General features: G+C 43.9%; 1 protein-coding gene across 3 annotated transcripts in view; it reads left to right on the top strand.

The window, feature by feature from the left end:
* Positions 1-23,672, top strand: part of LOC111974119 (kalirin) — a 280,207-nt gene that overhangs the window by 235,342 nt on the left and 21,193 nt on the right. The window contains exons 35-37 of one of the 3 annotated variants that reach the window (XM_070446990.1): positions 1,823-2,069; positions 20,105-20,376; positions 23,214-23,351. In XM_070446990.1, the coding sequence (XP_070303091.1) occupies positions 1,823-2,069; positions 20,105-20,376; positions 23,214-23,351 (657 nt within the window). Of the gene's footprint in view, positions 1-1,804; positions 2,070-11,468; positions 11,808-20,104; positions 20,377-23,213; positions 23,352-23,672 lie in introns of those variants that run through there. The other 2 variants (XM_070446988.1, XM_024001706.3) reach the window with 2 other exon arrangements.

The following is a 23,672-nucleotide window of genomic DNA, read 5'->3' as shown; positions in this document are numbered from 1 at the left end:
CGTCCGGTAACGTAAACAGAACTCTTGGTTGATTTCCTGCTTATAACCAGATTTCCAGCTAATTCCCTAATGATTCCGGGAATCTTCCAACCAGGATTTCTGYAAAACTTGMGAATATTGTGAAATGGACCGGGAATTTTGCAACCCTAATTCAGGAGTTCTTATAGCCGCAAATACACATAGGTTTGACTACACTTCCTCTTAGACTGCTACTCAAGTTGTAACTGAATATGTGCTCGTACCTGCTCTCTTCGAACCCTGTCACACTCCCATCTGGCTGTGCAGCGTGCTGAATGTAAGGACTCTCCTGCAATCATGTGCGTCCCAAATGGCACCCTAAATAGGGAATGGAGTGCCATTTGGGACTCAGTCCATGTCAGGTTGACCAGAGTAGAACCTCGGAGCATATGAGGAGGTTTTGAGTGGACTCGGAGTGACAGCCCGAGGGTTGATACTATTTTTCATTCCCCATGGTGGGAGATTTACTGACTTCAAATGGATTGCTAGCTAGACAATAATTGTGAAACCAGAGAGTATTTTCCTCAGCCAGAGAACATTCATAATCGTAGGAGACTAGTGATATCCTCACAACTGGGAGACTGCAGTCATTTATGACATCTCGTTTATCAAACTGGTGTAGGCTACGACCGTTTCCTCAGGTWGAGTTATAATACGTAGGATTACGTCCCAAATGGCACCCTATTCCCTAATAGTACACTACGTTTGACCAAAGCCCTATGGGGCCTGGTCAAAGTAGTGAACTAGGCCTATGTAGGGAATAGGGTGCCATTTGGAACGCAGGCCATTTGGAACGCAGGCATATAATCACCAGACGACCATGATCTATAGGCCTATGGTTCGTTTGTTACCTCACTTCACCACCATGGTCAAATAATAAAATCTTTCAGTGTAATCATTTAGTGGGTGTAAATATTACWACATGACTCTTCTCTCTCCAGAAACTAATCTGATCTCTGATACTGATAATGAGTTAATTATAAGGTCACCTGTAATCTCACGTGAACAGGCCGTTAAAATGACATTTTGGTTCTGGGTTGCTGAGATTAGGTCAACTGTGTTGAACAGATATTTGATGCATGTTGAGTTTTAACCAATTTAACAACTGGCTACACACCAGTCTTTGATATGAAGCAATGTTTTAAATGTGCTACTGATTTATATAGAGYTGTATTAATTGGAGTTGGTGCTCGTGTAATATACTGTGGTGTGATTAAAACTCTGACCCCGGTGCCTATGAATGATAAAAGCAGAGGAGTCTGACCCTCTTCAGTCAGAAGTACACACCTGTTTCACTTGTATCCAATAGCATTTCATGCCAGGACACACTCTTACACTGACCTTAACCATGTTCTGTTCCATGGAAGGCATGGGTGGGCAGCCCAAATGGCGCCCTATTCCCTATTTTAGTGCACTACTTTTGACCAGAGCCATGCACACTAAAAAGGGAATAGGGTGTCATTTGGGACACTGTCGTGGTCTTTAATCCATTTATCCCCTGATAGTTTGTCTGATGTCTGAACATTTTTTTTGTTGTGGTTCATTGTTCTACATAATCCTCTGTAATCCTGCAACTGGGATAAGTGTTTTTATGGATGTGTGCATGTCACTCCACTAAACTAATATCTGAATACATCTCACAACCCCACATGGCTTAACCTAGAACCTGAGCTGTGCCCTTCCCTTCCTTTTCTCTGCTGTGATAATGAGACTCGATTTAAATGGTTCTTTTTTGTGCCAACACCCGCCTTGTTTTCAGACTTTGACTCACTGTTCTCTCTCTCGGTCTCTTCCCGTCTCACAGCTCTCTGGAGGCTGTGAGTTGACAGTGGTGCTGCAGGACTTCATGGCAGGTTGTTCCAGCGAGCTCAGCCTTCAGACGGGTCAGACGGTAGAGCTACTGGAGAGGCCCAGTGACCGCCCCGGCTGGTGTCTGGTGCGGACCACCGACCGTAGCCCCCCTCAYGAGGGCCTGGTGCCCAGCTCGGCCCTCTGTATCTCRCACTCCCGCAGCAGCGTGGAGATGGAGTGCTTCTTCCCCGCAGGGAAAGGTAAGGACATCAACCATTTACTGTTGGGAAAAAAGGAAGGAAAGTGCTGCAAGGATATATCAGTAGATCTTTATAGATTGAAGGTGCTCTTTGGCTAATGGGTTAATTGGTCAACAAAACCAATAGGGACCCTGCACTGTTCCCGTAATTACAATGGCCGTGTCTGAATACCCGTACTTCTGTTTGAAATGTTAGGCATTTTGGGTATGCGAAAATAGAACGTTTTTTATAGTATGTGAACTTCTGAAAATGTAGTATGCTTTAAATGCCAGGATGTCATATTCATTTTGGCTTTTTATCTAGTAGAATTCGCTGCACACTATTGAGGAAGAGAATCGTCTTTCCAGACTCWCGTGTGTTTGACAACAGCTGATAWTTAGATAAGGTGACGCGTGGTACCAGAATGAACCAATGGAMGGAATCAARGCATCATCTACTGTGCATTAGATGATGCGTTCTCAGTATAGAGGAGCTTAGTATGCTGATATTTCTTGCTTATTGCGCTCATTTATACCTAAGAGTACGTTCTCAATAGTATGTAGTACGGTAGTACCACCCGTATGCCAGTTTAAGTACCGTAGTAGGCAAGACAGGGATTTTAGACATGGCCAATGCCTTATTATGCTGACGTGTTCATAAACAAAATCTCGAACGAATTCGTAGTCCTCTTGTTTTTGAAAACACTGTACTGTATTGCAGCATGTAATGAGATACTGTGCGGTCTATCTCTCATCAAACGTCACAGAGTGAAAGATTTGATGCTACCATACAATAACCCATCAAAAGTTGACACACCTACCTCATTCCAGATTGTCTTTATTTGTACCTATTTGCTACATCTGTAAGCTAATCAGTGAATGTACATCAAAACCTAGGAAATAAAAAACCTATGGAAATCATGTTAAGCCAAAATAAGGTCCTTAAACAAATATCAACAATCATATTTATATTTAGAACTTCAAAGTAGCCACCTCTTGGAGCTGTATGATCAGCTTTACCACTTTGTGTCTCGTCAACCAGCTTCAGGAGGTAGCTCACCTGGAAATGCATTTCAATTAACACGTTGCTTGTTAAAAGTGAATGTGGAATTCTGTCCTCCTAAACTGCGTTGAGCCAACATGTAATTGTAACAACGTAGGCGCATCGGTACTCACACAAGAAGCCATGTGTAAACAAATACGAAGTCCAAATATGGCAAGAACAGCTCAATAAGCAAAGAAGAAACGACATTCCATCATTACTTTTGACCTGACCTTTCATGTCTTAATCTGGAAAATGTCAAAGAATAGCGCAAAACCATCAAGCACTAACTGAAACTGTGCCACTCATGAACGCCACAGAAAGAAGACCCCAGAGTTGCCTGCACAGAGCGATAAGTCATTAGAGTTAAACTGCACCTTAGTAACAGAACCACACTCAACTTCAAACTGTTCAGAGAGACTGCGTAATCAGGCCTTTCATAGTGAATGCTGCCAAAGAAACCACTACAAAGACACCAATAAAAGAAGAGTACTTGCTTGGCCAGAAACACGACAATGACATTAAGACGGTGGAAATCTGTACTTTGGTCTGAGGATCCAAATTTGCGATTTTCTGGTCTCCAAGCCGCTTGTCTTGTGAGACGCCAGAGTAGGTGAATCGGATGATCCCACGGTTGTTCCCACTGTGAAGCCATGAGGAGGTGGTCGTGATGGTGGGGTGCTTTGCTGTGCACCACTGTCTGGAATTGTATTGCTATTTATCTAGAATTCAAGGCCACACTTACACGCATGGCTACCCAGCATTCTGGTAGCGAACGCATCCCAAACTGTATGGCGCTAATCCACTTATCATTTGTTTTCACAGGACAATGACCCACAAACCCTCCAGTGTGTAATGGCTATTGAGCCAATAAAAGGAGAGTGATGGATTGCTTTGCATCAGACCTGACTCCACAACTGCACCGCGAAGCCTCAACCCAATCGAGTTGTTTTCTGGAATGAAATGGGATCCGCAGAGAGACAGGCAAAAGCAGTTAACAAGTTGCTTGCAGCATATGTGGGAAACGTCCTTCAAGAATGTGGACAAAGCAATTCCTCATGAACTGGTTGAGAGAAATGCGGCGAAGACAGTGACAAAGCCGTCATCAAGGCGAAGGGGGCTACTTTCAAAGAATCAAAATTAGACAAACTAGATCTTGATTGTTTTGAAGACACTTCTTCTGGTTACTACATGATCCATATGTGTTGTTCTCAAATAAGTTGTTCTGGTCTTAACTATTAGTTCTACAAATTAGAAAATAGTACAAATAAAGAAAAACCCTTGAAAGAGTTTGGTGTGTCCAAATTTTGACTGGCTTACTGTACCTGCAGCAAATATTTCATTGTGTTCATCATGTTCAACCTGGCTACGTGGCATTTGCATGATTCTCAAGTACTTGAACATTGTTTAACAATCCATACATCTCCTGTGCCTACCTGTAGAAGGGAGGTTTGGTTGTCACCCAGATTAGAGCCAGTTGTTGATATTTGACAGCTTGGGGAACATTTTGCTCTGAAGAAGCACTTGACATTTACCGCAGACAACATCCGTCCACTTAGACCACTTCAGAGAGGTTTCAGCGCATGCCGCTGACACCGTGATGTACTGCCTCTCTTCTCCTTGACAAATGCTAAAAGCTCTTCACTTAGGACTTAAATGAAGGCTCTCGTCGCCATCGTATAATATGTTTGTCATGGGCATGTGTAATCTACGATGGAACACATGCCTGAACCATTTAAAAGGTAAAGAGTAGTAAATCATTCACTTAAGATCCTTTGTGCATTTTGTATTCTATATGTTAAAAAGGTGGTGGTGCTGACAGATACTCCTCTCATAAACTTTTTACTGGAATCTAATTAACTCTTAGAACTGACTTGCTGAAATACTCAAAATATAAAGGTATCCAGTTCTAATTAAACTTAGAGTTGAACAGAAGAGCAGACTAGAAAGTCTCACAGAGTTTTCATGGGTCACTATGTCACATTAACCCATTAACCCAACAAATGAGCCCCATCCATCAGCAACTATTTTATTACATCCACCCACAAACACGTTTGGGGACGGAACATTTTATCTATATTTTTTATTATCAATATGAGTAAAAATATATATAGTACATACGTTTCCAAATCTTGGTACTTTAGAAAGTCCTCGTTTTTTGAAAAGAAAAGCCATTTTGGGTCCATTAAAAAACATCCAAATGACCAAAATACAGTGTAGACATGGTTTCATGTTGGTAAAATACTATTGTAGCTGGAAATGGTAAGATTTTGTCTACATAGGGTATAGAACAGAGGCCCAAGTATCAAGCAACCAATCATCCTGTGTTCCTACATCGGCATGGTGTTTTAGCTAATCCATAGTTACATTTAAACAGCTATTGAATCATTAGAAACCCCTTTTCAATTGTTAGCCACAGCTGAAAACTGTTGTTCTGAATTAACAGAAGCATAAAACTTGCCCTTTTTATTGAACCTTTATTTAACTAGGCAAGTCAGTTAAGAGCAACATTCTTATTTCAATGACGGCCTAGGAACAGTGGGTTTTCTGCCTTTCAGGGGCAAGAATGACAAGATTTTACCTTTCAGCTAGGGATTTCATCCTTGCAACTTTCGGTTACTAGTCCAAAGCTCTAACCACTAGGCTACCTTGCTGGCACCGGCCTACCGTTGCCTTCTTTAGACTAGTTTATATCTGGAGCATCTGGATTTGTGGGTTCGATTACAGGCTCAAAATGGCCAGAACAAATATTTCTTCTGAAACTATCAGTCTATTCTTGTTCTGAGAAATGAAGCTATTCCATGGAGAAATTGCCAAGAAATGAAGATCTTGTACAACGCTGTGTACTACCCTTCACAGAACAGCCAAACTGTCTCTAACCAGAATAGAAGAGAGTGGGAGGCCCCGGTGCACAACTGAGCAAGAGGACAAGTACATCGTGTCTATTTTGAGAACAAGCAGCCTCACAAGTCCTCAACACTGGCGAGCTTCATAAATAGTACCCGCAAAACACCAGTCTCAAGTCACACAGTGAAGAGGCGACTCCGGGATGCTGGCCTTCTAGGCAGAGTTGCAAGAAAACAACATCTCAGACTGGCCAATAAAAATATAAGATGGGCAAAAGAACACAGACACTGGACAGGAAACTCTGCCAAGAAGGCCAGCACTCCGGAGTCCCTCTTCACTGTTGACTTGCTTGTGACTGACACGGCTGGTGAACCCAAAAAATCTCCGCATTTGGACTCCAAGACCCTTACGAACATTCCACCGGTCTGATGTCCACCCCGCATTTGCTGTCTTTCTTTGCCCAAGCAAGTCTCCTCTTCTTACAGGGTTCCTTAGAAGTGGATTCTTTGCAGCAATTGACCATGAAGGCCCTGATCCACGCAGTCTCCTCTGAACAGTTGATGTTGAGATGTGTCGTTTACTTGAACTCTGTGAAGCATTTATTTTCGGCTGCAATTTCTGAGGCTGGTAGCTTCATAATGAACTTCTTCCTCGCTGCTAGACGCTGAACCCTGGTAATTCCATTTGCTAGCGTCCTATTAGAGTCAGTTTCATCATAGCGCTTGATGGTTTTTGCGACTGCACTTGAAGAAACTTCAAAGTTCTTAACATTTTCCGTATTGACTGACCTTGATGTCTTAAAGTAATGATGGACTGTAGTTTATTTTTGCTTATTTGAGCTGTTCTTGCCATAAAATGGACTTGGTCTTTTGCCAAATAGGGCTATCTTCTGTATACCCCCCAACCTTGTTACAACACAATTGATTGGCTCAAACTCATTACGAAGGAAAGAAATTGCACAAATTAACTTTTTAAGATCGCACACCTGTTAATTGAAATGCATTCCAGGTGACTACCTCATGAAGCTGGTTCAGAGAATGCCAAGTGTGTGCAAAGCTGTAATCAATGCAAAGGGTGGCTATTTGAAGAATCTCAAATCTAAAATCTATTTTGATTTGTTTAACACTTTTTTGGTTACTACATGATTCCATATGTGTTATTTCATAGTTTTGATGTCTTCATTATTATTCTACAAAAATAAAGAAATATCCTTGAATGAGTAGGTATTCTAAAACTTTTGACTGGTAATGTATACACCAAGGAAACTATTATTATTTTTTTAATTGCGGGGGGGGGGTTCTTTTTTGATGGTTGGCATGTAATACCATTGACAGACGTTACAAATAACCCATCCCACAATAGGGACGTGGGAGCTTAATGTTCATTTTCCCTCACGCTACTTGCCACACCACCTCCTCCAGAACAACCCACCCTCTTCAGCCCACTACCTCTGTGTGGTGGACATTAATAAAATACCCCAAAAATATACTAAGCAAGCTATTACCCTAACAAACTACAAAAGGACGTAAACTGGAATTACATACAAAAAAATAGAACAACCACCATAAATACAAGTCAACAAACAAAAAAACGACAATTTGAATTGTCATATCAGGAGCACCTTTCCTTTCTATGAAATCAGGCCCATCCCTCTCAACGTATTATTTAGTCCCACTTATCATTACAGTTTTGACAGCTCCRGCTTTCTTTTGCAATCAATCCTTCTAGTGAATAATAGTGTTTGACAGATATTTTTGAACAAGTCCAATACAACAACAAAAAACGGAGTTTTAAAAATCAATTTTAATTTAGCGAAGGAGCACGGTGGTTGACCGCCATGATTTCTTATAATTTAGTTAGTTGCACAAATGCCGATGGTCTGCTTTTGCGGACATTTTGTAAACGGAGCCTGTGTGTTTTCTAGGAATCCATGTTGTGAAATGACTGGCTATTGTGACTGACCTCTTGTTATTGTGCATAGGAGCTTCCTTTGTCTCCTTGCCATGATTTCCTTTGTGTATTAGGAACGAAAATATCCCTTCTAGAATGTTCTTATTCTGAGACACTGTGGACACCCTCGCTTCCTGTGCCTCCTTAGAACTACAGGGAGAAAGCAGGATGATTGTGAAAAGGCATCCTTTATTTCGAATAGGGTTTATATTCGTTGTTGTTGGTTGAGGAGCACAGCAATACCCCAATGCTTGAGATGATAAAGTTAGCAGAGAACTGTTAGGTTTTTCAAAATGACTAACCTGTATGTATCTGATTTTTCAAACAGTATACATTTCTATGTTAAATTACAGCCCTTTTCTTGCGTTAGACCACACTTAACATTAACAGCATGRACTGTCAATGTAATGGCAACGTGCTAGTATTTCCACTGCTCAGTAGCTGCCCTTGCATTGAACCATTTCACTATCTCTGGATCAGCCCCCACCATCCCCAGTTTATTATCAAATCAAGTTTATTTTATATAGCCCTTCGTACATCAGCTAATATCTCGAAGTGCTGTACAGAAACCCAGCCTAAAACCCCAAACAGCAAGCAATGCAGGTGTAGAAGCACCTATTACATACTGAAACGTGGACACGCTAGAAAGTAAGTAATATAACTTATTGATAAAACATTTTCCCTAGTTACAGTGACATGTAAATCCCACTTCCTCCCACCGCCACAGTTTTTAAACAGACTCTTTGTTTKAAAATGAATGGGAGGCGGCTGAGCTTTTTCTACATGGTGTCCAGCCACAGTATTTCAGGGTTGCGTCCCAAATGGCAACTTATTCCCGACATAGTGCACTACATTTTGCCAGAGCCGGAGGTATGATGGGTATGTCTGCAAAAGCCTCGCCTTTGTGGAATCTGAAACAATAGACTTCAATATTTATTTAATATAATCTATGTAACATTCCGGCGCTTGCTCCATGTGGAATGAACTTTTTAAGGAACTTCTCATACTTGTGGCCTCGTAGATACAATACATTGTTTTTCCCCACAGTCATACCTGTTCTCTTTTAATTTCCTCTGAAACGTTCTCACATTTACAATACAATATGCTTTGGCCTGTTGTCTTGTTGGATAAGCACCAGTTGCCCATGTGACTGTGACATACTGACATTTTTTCTTATGTGCATGGCCTTATTTCTATCCAGCATATTGGATGACTGTCATTCATACTCRATTTAACCAGCTCAATGTAACATCGATTTAGGCTACTAATATGATTCTCAAATTTGTCATGAGGTTGCTACAACCTAGCCTACAAAAAAAGTTTAAAACMTAGGTGCACAGGTCAAGAGACAAATTGGAGTAATCAAGGTGACAGAGAGTGACACATTCAAAATCCGCCTTGCACACTCTTGCCTGTATTTAGCTCAGCCTGGTCTCATAGACCAGACGTAACATAGTAAACTTAAATCCAGGACACTCAAATTAGTATGATATGTTACATTTGGTATGGTTGCATAAGACGGAAGGTTATTTAAGGCAAAAACGCAAGGAGGGTGGATGGGTGGGCGTATAACGCAAACTCTAGCTGATCTTGGATGTAATCATTAGTCCAAACAGCTGCAAAACTTTCCATTTTGCAGCTAAAACAATAGTTTTTCTATTGGAAAATTCAGGTAGGTSCCTCAGTTTCATTCTGTTTTCTTCTGTTTAATAAAKATMTTGCAACAGAATCGGTGGAATGAATATACCCYCACAGTTCACTTTGATAGCAGCCACATACAGCATCACCACTTTGCTTGTTGTATAATTCCATCTCACAACTACGCGCTCTCCTCTCACCTTTTCCCTTCGCTTGTTAACTTCAGTGCACAGCACAACAGCTGCCTGTGACCAGGGGCAAAAACCTCCCCAAGCCAAACCTTCATACCATAACCGCTAACCGCTACATCATGGTCACCATATAAACGTTAGTCAACAAAGTAGAACTAACGTGTTAGTAATCGGACAATCCAATCCATGTGTACAATCATGCAGTACGGTGTACAGAAAGCAGTTTAGCCATTACACCGGCGGGCCCCTGTGGCATTACATTTATTAAACCGAAGGTTTACCTTGCCTTGGAGGAGTTGCAGAGGGTAACGGGTAACTGCATTTTTATATGAGCCTAAGTATGATGAAATGTTAATTGCTTAATTAACTCAGGAACCATACCTGTGTAGAAGCACCTGCTTTCAGTATACTTTGTATCCCTCGTTTACTCGTGTTTAGTGGTAAGGCTAGTTAAATGAAGGCCACCCAAATGTGAGGTGTCATGTCTCTGTGTATGTACTGTATGGTTGGTTGGTCTCCATGATCTGTTCAATTAGACACACAGTAACTCTCCTTTGTCCAGGGACCACCTCATTTGRCTATCCACTGCAGACTGCTGACTTTCCTCAGATAAGAGCTGGGCTTGTTTTTCTATGTCAGCATGCAAATCTAAGAGCTGTAGTATGGTGCCAGTTATACAATATGGAAATTGTTTATACTCCAGTTTCACCATACTATTGACAGTAAGGCATCATAGGAGGAAATGAATGAGGATATGGCATTAAAACATCCAATGTATCATATGCCAGTAATGTCATGGTATGATTACATCTGAATATTACACATCATATATAGAGGTTCATTAAGAAAGACTTACTTACAAAATGTCATGGTTTTAACCGRATCAAATCAATTGAAAAGGGGAGCTACAATTTTCCCATCACCTGGCCGATCACTTCCTCAACCTCTAAATACCCGAAACGTAGATAAACCTGATGGAATGTTCAGCGTTTCCTGTCATAGATGGAGAAGATCTATTGATGACAACTCTAAAGATACTCTAAGCTGTCAGAACAGATTTTCCTTTGTCTCAAAAGCCTTTGTCCTGTCTCTTGTTCTTACCCTCGTCGATCTAGACAGAGGTGCGCATTGTGAAGCTCTCTAGTCCCTTTTCCGTCTCGTCCTCTTGAAACACCCTTGGCCTGCCTGTCCTCCCTCTGGTCGTGTGGGGATTAGTCCGTTCCTGCCCCGAAGCACTGCCACGTCTCTCTGTATCCCCAACAGAGACACCAGCCAGACAGCCACATAGCCCAGATACGCTCCATAACAATCACACAGCTCCTTACCTGCAGTGTCCTAGTTCTTAGTACAGCTCCAAGGTGCACTTTGGCTGTATTCGACACAACCTGTCCTTATTTACCCTATAAAGTATGATACACACACGGTCCTTCTCACAGAACTTTGCTGMTTCAGAAGTGTAACTTGGAGACAGATATAGAGGGCATAGTGGGAAAGGATGTAACATGGCAATGAACCTACTGAAACCTGGCTGGCTTTCCTCAGTAGACTAATCAGTAACTTTGCTGCTCATATCAGCGTGTAAGGAATGTGCCCGCATGACATTTCACAGCCATTCCCACCCATGCAGCCTTGTGGAACTACTGGTAGGCTGATGCAGTCTGTGTCAACGGCTTAATCTTGAGTACATAAACAGAGTTTTGTATTTTTGTTTGCCAGTACCATAGATCGGGCTAGTACTACGTAGTGCTGCCTTTGTCAAACCGACTTGTAACTTGAGTCGATTCTCTGTAACCCACGCTGCTCTCTGTGAATCAGAGGTAGTGAGTGTAGGGTGCCCCTCCCCATCCCCTCCTCCTTCCCTGTCCGTCCCTCCCCTCAGTGGAGTGGAGCAGGCTGAACTTGGAGCAGCTAGTGGCTGGTTGTCTGAGCTGCAGTCAGGGTGCATTTTGGATCTATCTTTTTTTTTCTCCCTCTTAATTGTCTTCCGGAGCCATGAGCTTCTAGCTGCCCAGGATGAAAAGTGGGAGACATTGTCGTTCCTGTTGTGGTTGGATTCTAGCTAAGTGTTGCTGCTGCTGTTACAAAGTGACAGGTGCGTACCTTACTGCTGACTGAAACTACGGATAGTGTGTTTTTGGGCTCCCGCCAGAAGTCCAGAGTTAGAAGTGGAGAACACGTTCTGATGCGTGTAAGCTTTCTCACACCTAAGCGTCTCACTAAAAGTTATTGTTGAGCAATGCTGTTATCTGTACATCAGTCAGGGATGTTACTTAGTTTTTTGAGGTATATTTGCTACAAACGTTTGTGAGACAATGCTTGTATCGGACTTCACAGACTGTAGTTGGCTGACACTATTAAAGAATCCTTTTTAATGAATATTGCATGGCATTGCCTTGCCAGTGTTTACTTGTTTGCTGATGTTTTCGAGATTTAAAGGAAAACTCCACCCAAAAACTAACTTTTGGTATTTGTTTCATAAGTCTATTGTTGACATAGTCTCAAAAATGTTTTGCTTGTCAGKAATCAAGTTTTCAAGATATGTAACTTTCAAAATACGGAAATCATCCCRGTATGATGCCTTTTGCAAGTCAGTTCGTCAGATTTCTGCCCTGCTAGAGCTACCATTTATTGTGTGGAAATGTCTAGGAGCAACAACGGCTCAGCCGCGAATGCCACACAAGTTCACAGAACAGGACCGCCTAGTGCTGAGGTAGCGTGTAAGAATCATCTGTCCTCGGTTACAACACTCACTACAGAGTTCCAAATGGCCTCTGGAAGCAACGTCAGCACATTAACTGTTCCTCAGGAGCATCATGAAATGGGTTTCCATGGCCGAGCAGCCACACACAAGCCTAAGATCACCATGCGCAATGCCAAGTGTCGGCTGGAGAGGTGTAAAGCTCGCCGCCATTGGACTCTGGAGRAGTGGAAACTCGTTCTCTGGACTGATGAATCACATTTCACCATCTGGCAGTCCGACAGACGAATCTGGGTTTGGTAGATGCCAGGAGAACGCTACCTGCCCCAATGCATAGTGCCAACTGTAAAGTTTGGTGGAATGGTCTGGGGCTGTTTTTCATGGTTTGGGCAAGGCCCCTTAGTTCCATTGAAGGGAAATCTTAACGCTACAACCCACAATGTCATTCTAGATGATTCTGTACTTCCAACTTTGTGGCAACAGTTTGGGGAGGGCCTTTCCTGTTTCAGTATGACAATGCCCARGTGCACAAAGCGAGGTCCATACAGAAATGGTTTGTCAAGATCGGTGTGGATGAACTTGACTGGCCTGCACAGAGCCCTGACCTCAACCCTTTCGATCACCTTTGGGATGAATTAGAATGCCGACTGTGAGCCAGGCCTAATCGCCCAACATCAGTGTCCGACCTCASTAATGCTCTTGTGGCTAAATGAAAGCAAGTCCCCGTAGCAATGTTCCAACATCTAGTGGAAAGCCTTCCCAGAAGAGTGGAGGCTGTTATAGCAGCAAAGGGAGAACCAACTCTATATTAATGCCCATCATTTTGGAATGAGATGTTCGACGAGAAGGTGTCCACATACTTTTGGTCATATAGTGTATCTCCGGGCTGTGAACGGTAAGAGAAATAGCTGCTGCACTGGCATTAACTGCCATTGTATGCTATTGTGTCATTGTGCCGTCTTCGTAGAAGAGGATGAGGAGAGTCAGAGGGATGGGGATGAAGCTGTGTCAAAAGTAGGTTATTTTCTGGATCAGAGGATGAATAATAGCGATTTGGAGATGCTGTCAGSGGATCTGCATTATGGCACTCACTGCCTTTGCACAGTAGGCTCCCATTCATAAACATTGAATTCATAACTGTGAATTATATAACATGCTTGTTACTAAGTGTTACAAATGTCATGGATTTCGTTTTCATTTCATTTTCAACATTTCTGTTACGGTATGTCTGTCAACAATGCGTCYTAATATAGGAGTCCGATTTTTCTCCCTTCTAACCTAGATTCTTGTTGAGGGTAGATTGTAACGCCGCCGGAGTCTTTTGAAGACCAAATTAGCCACAAATCCCCTTTCATCTGAAGCATTACTGCAAGTTTCTTTGAAGATGAGTCTTAGGGGGGAGCTTTGGGGAGGGTTGTCAGTGTGGATGGGGATGCCTCTCTCCTTTTTAATTGTTGCCCTGCGAGTTAACCAAGATGATGTTTTCATCTTTGTATCCAATGTCTSGGTTATTGGTGCTCTTGTTGTTTTTAAATCCTTTCGGGGTTCACGTTTTGCTCGTTCAGCAAATGGAAGCCGGCTTGCAGATTATGTCAAKCACACTGAGAGAATTGAAAACTCTTCAGATACAGTGCAAAGTATTCAGACCCCTTGACTRTRCCCACATTTTGTTACATTACAYCCTTATTCTAAAATTGATGAAATAGTTGTTTTCCCTCAACAATCTACACACACCCCATAATGACAAAGCAAAAGCAGGTTTTTAGAAATGTTTGCACATTTATTAAATATAAAAAACTGATATCACATTTAKACAAGTATTCAGACCCTTTACTCAGTACTTTGTTGAAGCACTTTTGGCAGCGATTACAGCCTCGATACTTCTTGGGTATGACGCTACAAGCTTGGTACACCTGTATTTGGGGAGTTTCTCCCATTCTTCTCTACAGATTCTCTCAAGCTCTTTCAGGTTGGATGGYGAGCGTTGCTGRACAGCTATTTTCAGGTGTCTCTAGAGATGTTTGATCGGGTTCAAGTCCAGGCTTTGGCTGGGCCACTCAAGGACATTCAGAGACTTGTCCCAAAGCCACTCCTGCGTTGTCTTGGCCTTGTGCTTAGGGTCGTTGTCCTGTTGGAAGGTGAACCTTCGCCCCTAGTCTGAGGTCCTGAGTGCTCTGGAGCAGGTTTTCATCAAGGATCTCTCTGTACTTTGCTCCGTTCATCTTTCACTTGATCCTGACTACTCTACTAGTCCCTGATGCTGAAGAATTTCCCCACAGCATGATGCTGCCACCATGCTTCACTGTTGGGATGGTGCCAGGTTTTCTACAGACGTGACACTTAGCATTCAGGCCAAAGAGTTCAATCTTGGTTTCATCAGACCAGAGAATCTTGTTTCTCGTGGTCTGAGAGTCTTTTAGGTACCTTTTTGGCAAACTCCAAGTAGGCTGTCATGTGCCTTTAACTGAGGAGTGGCTTCCGCCTGGCCGCTGTACCATAAAGGCCTGATTGGAGTGCTGCAAATATGGTTGTCCTTCTGGAAGGTTCTCCCATCTCCACAGAGGAACTCTGGAGCTCTGTCATATTTACCATTGGGTTCTTGGTCACTTCCCTGACCAAGGCCTTTCTCCCCCGATTGCTCAGTTTGGCCAGGCGGCCAGCTCTAAGAAGAGTCTTGGTGGTTCCAAACTTCTTCCATTTAAGAATGATGGAGGCCACTGTGTTCATGGGGACCTTCAATGCTGCATAAATGTTTTGGTACCCTTCCCCAGATCTGTGCCTCGACACCATCCTGTCTCGGAGCTCAACGGACAATTCCTTCGACCTCATGGCTTGTGGGACCTTATATAGACAGGTGTGTACCTTTCCAAATCGTGTCCAATCAATTTAATTTACCATAGGTGGACTCCAATCAAGTTGTAGAAACATCTCAAGGATAATCAATGGAAACAGCATGCATCTGAGCTCAATTTTCGAGTCTCATAGCAAAGTGTCTGAATACTTATGTAAATATGGTATTTCTGTTTTCTATTTTCTATAAATTAGCAAAAATACTTTTTTMTCACTTTGTTATTGTGTGACGAGGGAAAACATTTTTTAATCCATTTTAGAATAAGGCTGTAACGTAACAAAATGTCAAGGGGWCTAAATACTTTCCAAATGCACTATGCGTGGAATGCGATCGTTCCAGATTATAAAAATGACACAAAGTGAACTTCCAGGAAAGAAAAGGTCAATTCTATGCTTGTGTTTTTCCTTAATGGGGCTCGTGTTACGGGTACTATGCCAGTGTTTTTGGTATTTCTATTGACAGACAGGTATAAGATAGTACACATAACACTGTATGTACCCAGACAAAAAAAGCACGATATCTTTGTTCGGTTGCACGCAGGCAAGGACTATCTTTTTCTTTACGGGAAGTCTGATGACATCATAAGATTCACCACAGTGAAGAACTGTCATGAATAGCCATAGCCAACCCCTCACTGAGAGACACCTGATAAAACAGTTTCTACTGACTTGTTCCGTTGCTGACAGGACATCTCTGTCACAGACTGGGTGCCATATTGGATGCAACCATGCCGTGGTTTCAGGAAGTTTACAGAAGATAGGTTGTGGTTTATATAGCACGTTGAATAACAAATGCAGATTGCGGGAACGTTCTGTGAACACGTTTTGCTTAGATAGCGGTGTGGTTCCTTGTGTAAAGGTGTCYACGATTCAGGCTAATTGAACTCGTTTCTGAACAGACACTCCTCATAGTCTTCCGTTTAATTAATGACTATTAATTAATACTTCCACCTATGGGACTTTCCACACTGTACYCGTCTTTAAATGTAGGCTTACAGCTCTGTACTAAGAACCTGTTTTGCTGCATATTTGACACCACATATCAGGACAGGTAGTCATTAGAAAACTATTATTAGATAAGGTCTATACAAGAATGTAGACGAACACCGCCTCTTCTTTCTCCCTCTTCCTCCATGCCTCTCCCTACACTGACCGAGGTGCAGACTGGTCTGCTTGTCTAGCTGCCTGTCAAGCTAGGCCACCATTGGTCCTCAACAGAAAACATCTCAGGGAATTTTACCGCTCACGTGCTCCAGCTGCCGGCCTGCTCTAATACCTGTCTTCCACAGGCTCTTGTGAACCCTGGCGCCGTTATAAATCGGTTCAAGTCATTGGGATACTGCACGGAGGTGAAGAAAATCTTTCAGTGAATTGTTGGGGAAATCTCTCAGCTTTTCGTCTTTTGGGCATTCGGTAGCTGAGACTGGGAAATTGACTCAAGGTCATTCCACAGGTTTCCATTGTGTGCGACTGTGGCTCTATATCACACAACTTAATCACTGTTGGTGACACGGYAATATTATACTCTGTTCACGCCTTGCGATAATAACCGACGCAAACATTTTAGACAGACAGACAGTTTAACTGGTGCGTTGGTACCCGAGCATAAAAATTTCCAAAAAGTKATGAAACCACATTTTATATGGGTCAACAACATTTACAAATGTGTTTCATTTCATGTTAAGGAGTCATGATATAAGCCTGATGACTGTCCAACTCCAATATCTTATTGCYAAATATTTCCCTCGGTTTTAATCCCCCTTTGTGGTTTGGAGGGAGTATTCCTAGTGGTTGTTTCCAGTGTAAACAMAAGGCGTGTGATAGAGCATGCAGATTCTGCATCAGAACTAGGTAACAGTGAGACAGCAGGGTGAGGAATGAGAATATGATCCCTCTGTCAGTGCAGCCATTAATCTGGCGAGATGGGAAATGAAGGCGCTTAAGAGGACCATMGRTGCGTCCCAAATGGTTCCTTATGTAGTGCACTAATTTTGGGCATCCTTGTGGGCCTTGGTCAAAAGTAGTGCAATATATAGGGGGCCATTTGGGACATAGGCCATGTGTACACAGAGCAGGGCCTAATGAGAGAGAGACTATTTTTCCAGCACATGTCTGCTGTTGTCATCAAGTCTAAGTGTGACGCGCTGCTCCCCAAAGTGCTTTTCAGCAGGCAATCATCTGTGCCATTTTATTTCCCGTGMTTTTTTTTGTAACTATTCCTCGTTTCAGTTTCTGGAGGCGAAAGAAACGCACACCTATTTAGGCGAGGTGCTGGCTAACGGAGTAGAACACTTGAAAAAGAAAAGCCGCACAKTCTAGGGGCTCCGATTCAATCATTTAAAAACCTGATAACCAACGTTTCGACAGACAAAGCTGTCTTCATCAGGGTATTTCTACCAACTGAGCTACAGAGGACTACCCCCCCCCCCTCTCTCTCTTTCTCGCTGCCCTGTTATTGACTGTCTCCAGAGGGAGAGATTGTGGCTGGGGCTCTGATATGGCTCTGGGTTGCCGCGTTGTTCTACTTTACAATATCTAACTACTAGGCTTGGTCCACATGATTCTCCTCAAGGCCACTTCCCTGTAATGAGTCATCTAGCACAAAAGGCAGCTAGTCAGCAGCAACACACGCTACACTTTACTCTCAATGCATGCATCCCAAATGACAACCAGTTCTCTTTATAGTGCACTACACTAGCGCTCTGGTCAAAAATAGTGCACTATATAGGGAATAGGGTGCCATTTGGGTTCCATTCAATGAAGGTCGCTTTGGAATGAATGGAGGCTGTTGGAACGCATGAACTGTTAACCCTTTGGATTAAACCTATTAGTATTAGACAGATGCCACTGTCTGCTCCATAATCRATACATTCCCCATTTTTATATTAACATATTTCAGGACTTAGGATTTCATGCTTCATTTCACAGCTTCACTCAACACCTATAATACAATTTTCGGGATAGATTCTATGCAAACTAAGTTGCACGATAAGCAGGACTGAGATTCTTCTAGTACAGGGCCCGAACATGTAGTCCGCTGTTATTATGGATAGCACTGTCATACTTTCCCACATTGCCTCAAATAGATGGGAAATTAAGTCTAGGTCAGTCCAGTGAGAGGGAAAGAGTGAGAGAGAAATGGCGAAGAGATAGAGCGAGAAAGATACCATGTTTAGCAGAGAAGCGGGATATTTGCGTTATCCTCCCTCTTTTGTTTGCCACAATAGGGCTGACCGTAGCAGCAAATATCTCCCCAGCCTGCTGATAACAGCATGGACACTGTCAGCTTTTTACTGCAGACTTGTGAGTTGTTTGACCTGGCTGGCCTGGTCAACAGAGGCCCTCCCCCACAGCACAAACATATCCCCCCTTTCATCTCAATGGCTTGGCCAAATGTTTCCTTCCGTATCGAGCTATTTTTGATCCCAATGGACGGGGCAGCCGCTTTTAATATTTACTAATACTAACAATACTTCAGTTGTTTTCAGTGGTAAGGAAATGTTTTGAAATGGTGTGGTGCTAGCCTAATTAGACACATACCTTTTTTGTTTTTCGTTGCAACATGTTTTGGGATGTTAGACGCTACTGAACACCCGGAGTTAGTGACTGTTTGTTGACGTGCGCTCAAATACACAGCCAGCGAAAGTCATTGAACTCTATTGCGTTTGAAACTGCGGCTGGTGCATTGTGAGAACAAAGAGGAGACAGGCCAAGGTTAAGACCGAACAACCTTGGGAGGTGCTTTTGGCTTCGTAAGGCCTGCATATAGTGGTGGACCAGGATGCGCCAAGGAAATGATTCAGGAGCTTTTGGCTCTAATCACTCTGGCCCTAGTCTGGATCTAGCTAGCTCTGGTCCAGAGTGTGAGGACATTGCTCTGGGCTCTGTTTCAGTCCATGTATCCTTCCACAGAGGAATTTTGTTTCTATGTAAGGATACATGGACCATAACAGAATGCAGAGGCAAACGTCCTCACGCTCTGGACCACAGCTAGTCTGAATCCAGCAACACATACAGACATCTTCAACTTGACACAAGGTGGTTGACCGGTTYGTAGTAATAATAGTGGAAACTAGTCCTCATTATTAGCCATTATGAAAAACAACCGTGCAGTCTTTTTATTGGCTTAAAATAAACATCAATGATTAACAGTGCAAATGGTGTAACTATTAGCTAACGCACTGCAATATACACTTTACAACAGGAGACTGTTGTGTTGTGAATCTTAGGCACCTCATAAATGATCCTTTTGGAGCCAGCTGAGAAAACACACTGTGTGACTTGCATTCCTGTACAGTAGTATCCTACATTGAGCAATGTTGGTATACAAATGACTTGCATTCCTACGTAGTATTTAAARGCCACTTTAAATGTGTACATGACACTGCAACAAAATTTCCCCATGGGGACAATAAAGTCAGTAGTAGTTGTAGTATTACACTGGCCAATGTTGATTACTGGGTTGTGAGCGCGTTCATGCAGTATGCCATTCAGCAATGTTGATAAACGCACGACTGTTTGTTCACCCAATGTTTTTGGGAAGTAATGGGTTAAAAAAGAATAGCGTTTGTTAGTATACCTCAGGCGACAAGGGACATCACTCTAGTTAGTACAGTATGCTGAGACGAGACCAAGGGGTCTGCAACCAAAAGGGCACCCTATTTCCTATAGGCCCTGGCTAAAAGTAATGCACTAGATAGGGAATATCAGCTGATGTAAGAAGGGCTATATAAATACATTTGATTTGAATAGGGTGCCATTAGGGACGCGCCCAGAGCCAAGGAGAAATYTCTGAACTGAATTCTGAAGTCTAAAATGCTGTTTGTCTCCTCCCTTTCCAGAGAACTACTCGGTCAGCGGGCCCGAAGGAGCGAAGACCGAGTCGGTGGCCAACCTGCAGTCCCAGGCCTCCCTGAGCTCCATCCAGTCCAGCTCTCCGGGACCGAAGCGCTCGGGCAACACCCTCAAGAAGTGGCTGACCAGCCCTGTGCGTCGCCTCAGCCACGGCAGCAGCGTCAAGAAGTTCCCCAGCAAGCACAAGAAGAGGGACGGCCGCAAGAGCATCGACCTGGGGCCGCCTGAGAGCTCCCTGCACGACGGGAGCGTAGACGAGGTAATGAGCGTCCTGACTCCTCTCCACCGCGTCTCTGTCCTCTCTATCGCGTCTCTCGATTTCTCTTTATCGCTCGCCTTCTCTCGCAGGTGGAGAGTGTAGACGAGGTCATTAGCGTCTCCTTGTCTCTGCCGCATCTCTCTCTCTCTCCCTTTCGCTCTCCTCTCCACCATGTCTCTGTAACATACKGTAATTGGTTTCTAAAAGACATGTCCATCACAGTTCTTTGAATCACAAATTGCCCRTTTAAAGGTCACATGTTGTGGGAATACACTGCATCTGGGGGAGTTGTGGTTCTTTCAGGCTRTTTTCGTTTAACAAAGGGTTTTAAGTGAATGGATCATATTTCGAAGTACAGTTCAGGCAATGGTTTGGAAGAGATCTTTCCAAACCATTGTGATGATTCCCCTTCAGATCAGTTTTTCTGAACCTCTCTTGAACCTTACTTCACATGCAACCAAAGGTTGATAACTACAGTGATTGTGTATCTGCAGCATTCCCCCCAWAAAAGAAAATCCTCCCATCGATAGAGGAGCAATTCCCCAAGGCTAAAGTATAAGCTGTTATCTTATGACATATCTACACCCTATTCCCTATATAGTGCACTCCTTTTGTCCAGACCCCTATGGGCCCTCATCAAAAGTAAACTCAGCAAAAAAAGAAACGTCCTCTCACTGTCAACTGTGTTTATTTTCAGCAAACTTAAGATATGTAAATATTTGTATGAACATAACAAGATTCAACAACTGAGACATAAACTGAACATGTGACTAACAGAAATGGAATAATGTGTCCCTGAACAAAGGGGGGAACAAAATCAACAGTCAGTATCTGGTGTGGCCACCAGCTACATTAAGTACTGTAGTGCATCTCCTCCTCATGGACTGCACCAAATTTGCCAGTACTTTCTGTGAGATGTTACCCCACTCTTCCACCAAGMRACCTGCAAGTTCCCYGACATTTCTGGGGGGAATGGCCCTAAATCTCACCCTCCGATCCAACAGGTCCCAGACGTGCTCAATGGGATCTTCGCTGGCCATGGCAGAACACTGACATTCCTGTCTTGCAGGAAATCACGCACAGAACGAGCAGTATGGCTGGTGGCATTGTCATGCTGGAGGGTCATGTCAGGAAGAGCCTTCAGGTAGGGTACTATATGAGGGAGGAGGGTGTCTTCCCTGTAACGCACAGCGTTGAGATTGCCTCCAATGACAACAAGCTCAGTCCGATGATGCTATGACACACCGCCCCAGACCATGACGGACCCTCCACCTCCATATCGATCCCGTTCCAGAGTACAGGCCTTGGTGTAAAGCTCATTCCTTCGACGATAAACGCGAATCCGACCATCACCCCTGCTGAGACAAAACCGCGACTCGTTAGTGAATGGTGGGTTTGTGCCTATAGGCGACGTTGTTGCCGGTGATGTCTGGTGAGGACCTGCCTTACAACAGGCTTACAAGCCCTCAGTCCAGCCTCTCTCAGCGTATTGCGGACAGTCTGAGCACTGATGGAGGGATTGTGCGTTCCTGGTGTAACTCGGGCAGTTGTTGTTGCTGCCATCCTGTACCTGTCGCGCAGGTGTGTTGTTCGGATGTACCGATCCTGTGCAGTTGTTGTTACACGTGGTCTGRCACTGCGCGGACGATCAGCTGTCTGTCCTGTCTCCCTATAGCGCTGTCTTAGGCGTCTCACAGTACGGACATGCAATTATGGTTTCATCACAAGTCATGAACTATTGGCATCTTTCTGAATCAATTTCAGTATCAACTAATTTCAAGCAAATTTGAGCAATTACAAGCATCTCTGTGCATGAGGAAAAGTAGAGAGAATTTGTCGTCAGTGCAGGTAGTCTATTTCGTACTTCTCATTTGGTTGATGGATAGCAGAGCAATATTGTGCTGTACTTCAGCAACTGCTGCATGTAAATGTTTTAGATGCCAACCAAAAGGATATGCCGTGCCTCCCGAGTGGCGCAGCGGTCTAAGGCACTGCARCGCAGTYTTTGAGACATCACCACCGACCCGGGTTCGATCRTGGGCTGTGTCGCCGGCCGGCCGCGACCGGTAGACCCATGAGGCGGTGCACAATTGGCCCAGCGTCGTCCGGGTTAGGACGGTTTGGCCGGCCGGGATGTCCTTGTCCCATCATGCTCTAGCGACTCCTGTGGCGGGCAGGGCGCATGCACGGTCGCCAGCTGACACGGTCGCCAGCTGTACGGTGTTTCCGCCGACCCCTTGATGTGGCAGGCTTCCGGGTTAAGCGAGCAGTTTGCCAAGAAGCAGTGCGGCTTGGCATGGTCTTGTTTCGGAGGACGCATGGCTCTCGACCTWCACCTCTCCTGAGTCTGTACGGGAGTTGCAGCGATGGGACAAGACTGTAACTACCAATTGGATACCACAAAATTGGAGAGAAAAAGGGGTAAAGAAAAAAAGTTTCTGCTGCTACAGTATAATTTCACAGTAACAGAAAAGTAGATTCCTTGTTCTCATTCCTAGCACAGCCCCATSATAAAAATCCTAATGGAATGGTCACAGAAGTATTCCACATGATTTGGTCCCATATCAGTGGGACTGTGATTAGAACGGCTCCCTATATAGTGCACTAATTCTGGTCAAAAGTTGTGCCCTACATAGGGAATAGGGTGCCATTTGGGACGTAGTCTATGCCTGCCCGTGACTTTCTGGCTGGTGGCTGTGTGGCACCCAGTGTGATGTTGAGACAAAGAGAGGCACTGTGATGGAGCAGGACACCCCCGTGAACTCCGGGACAATGACCCACATTAACCCCTCCTGCTCCACCCGGACTTTACCCTCTCTACCCTTCTCTCCCTACAGAGGGGCAGGAAGGAGCGCACCCTGTCCAAGTCCTCTGGAATGCAGAGCGGAGGAGAGGAGGAGCCGGAGGARGACTCTCACACCCCCCTCCCGCCCCCCATGGAGATCATCAAGGACCCCTCGTCCCAGGAGGAGAAGGTATGGCATGGCACCCCCTCACTATGACACTGTATTACCTCTTCTACCCCTTTAAGTCTACTAGCTCACWCTGTTGGAGTTACTTCTTGGATGCGTCCAAAATGGCACCCTATTCACTACATAGTGCAATACTTTTGACCRGGGTCCAAAGGGCACTGTAGGGTGATAGTGTGCTATTTGGGACACAGCTAAGCGAATAGCCTTCCCTTCGGTTAATGGACGTCTTCGGTTAGTGGACGTCTTCCCTTCAGGTTAACGACCTTATTGATCTCGAAAATCTGCTATGTCACTCAGCACAGGCTCATAAGATGTGTCCACCTG

The sequence above is a fragment of the Salvelinus sp. IW2-2015 genome, linkage group LG2 (genome assembly GCF_002910315.2).
Source record: "Salvelinus sp. IW2-2015 linkage group LG2, ASM291031v2, whole genome shotgun sequence".
Lineage (NCBI taxonomy): Eukaryota > Metazoa > Chordata > Actinopteri > Salmoniformes > Salmonidae > Salvelinus > Salvelinus sp. IW2-2015.
The sequence above is the reverse complement of the archived record's forward strand: the minus strand, read 5'-3'. Positions and strand labels throughout refer to the sequence as shown.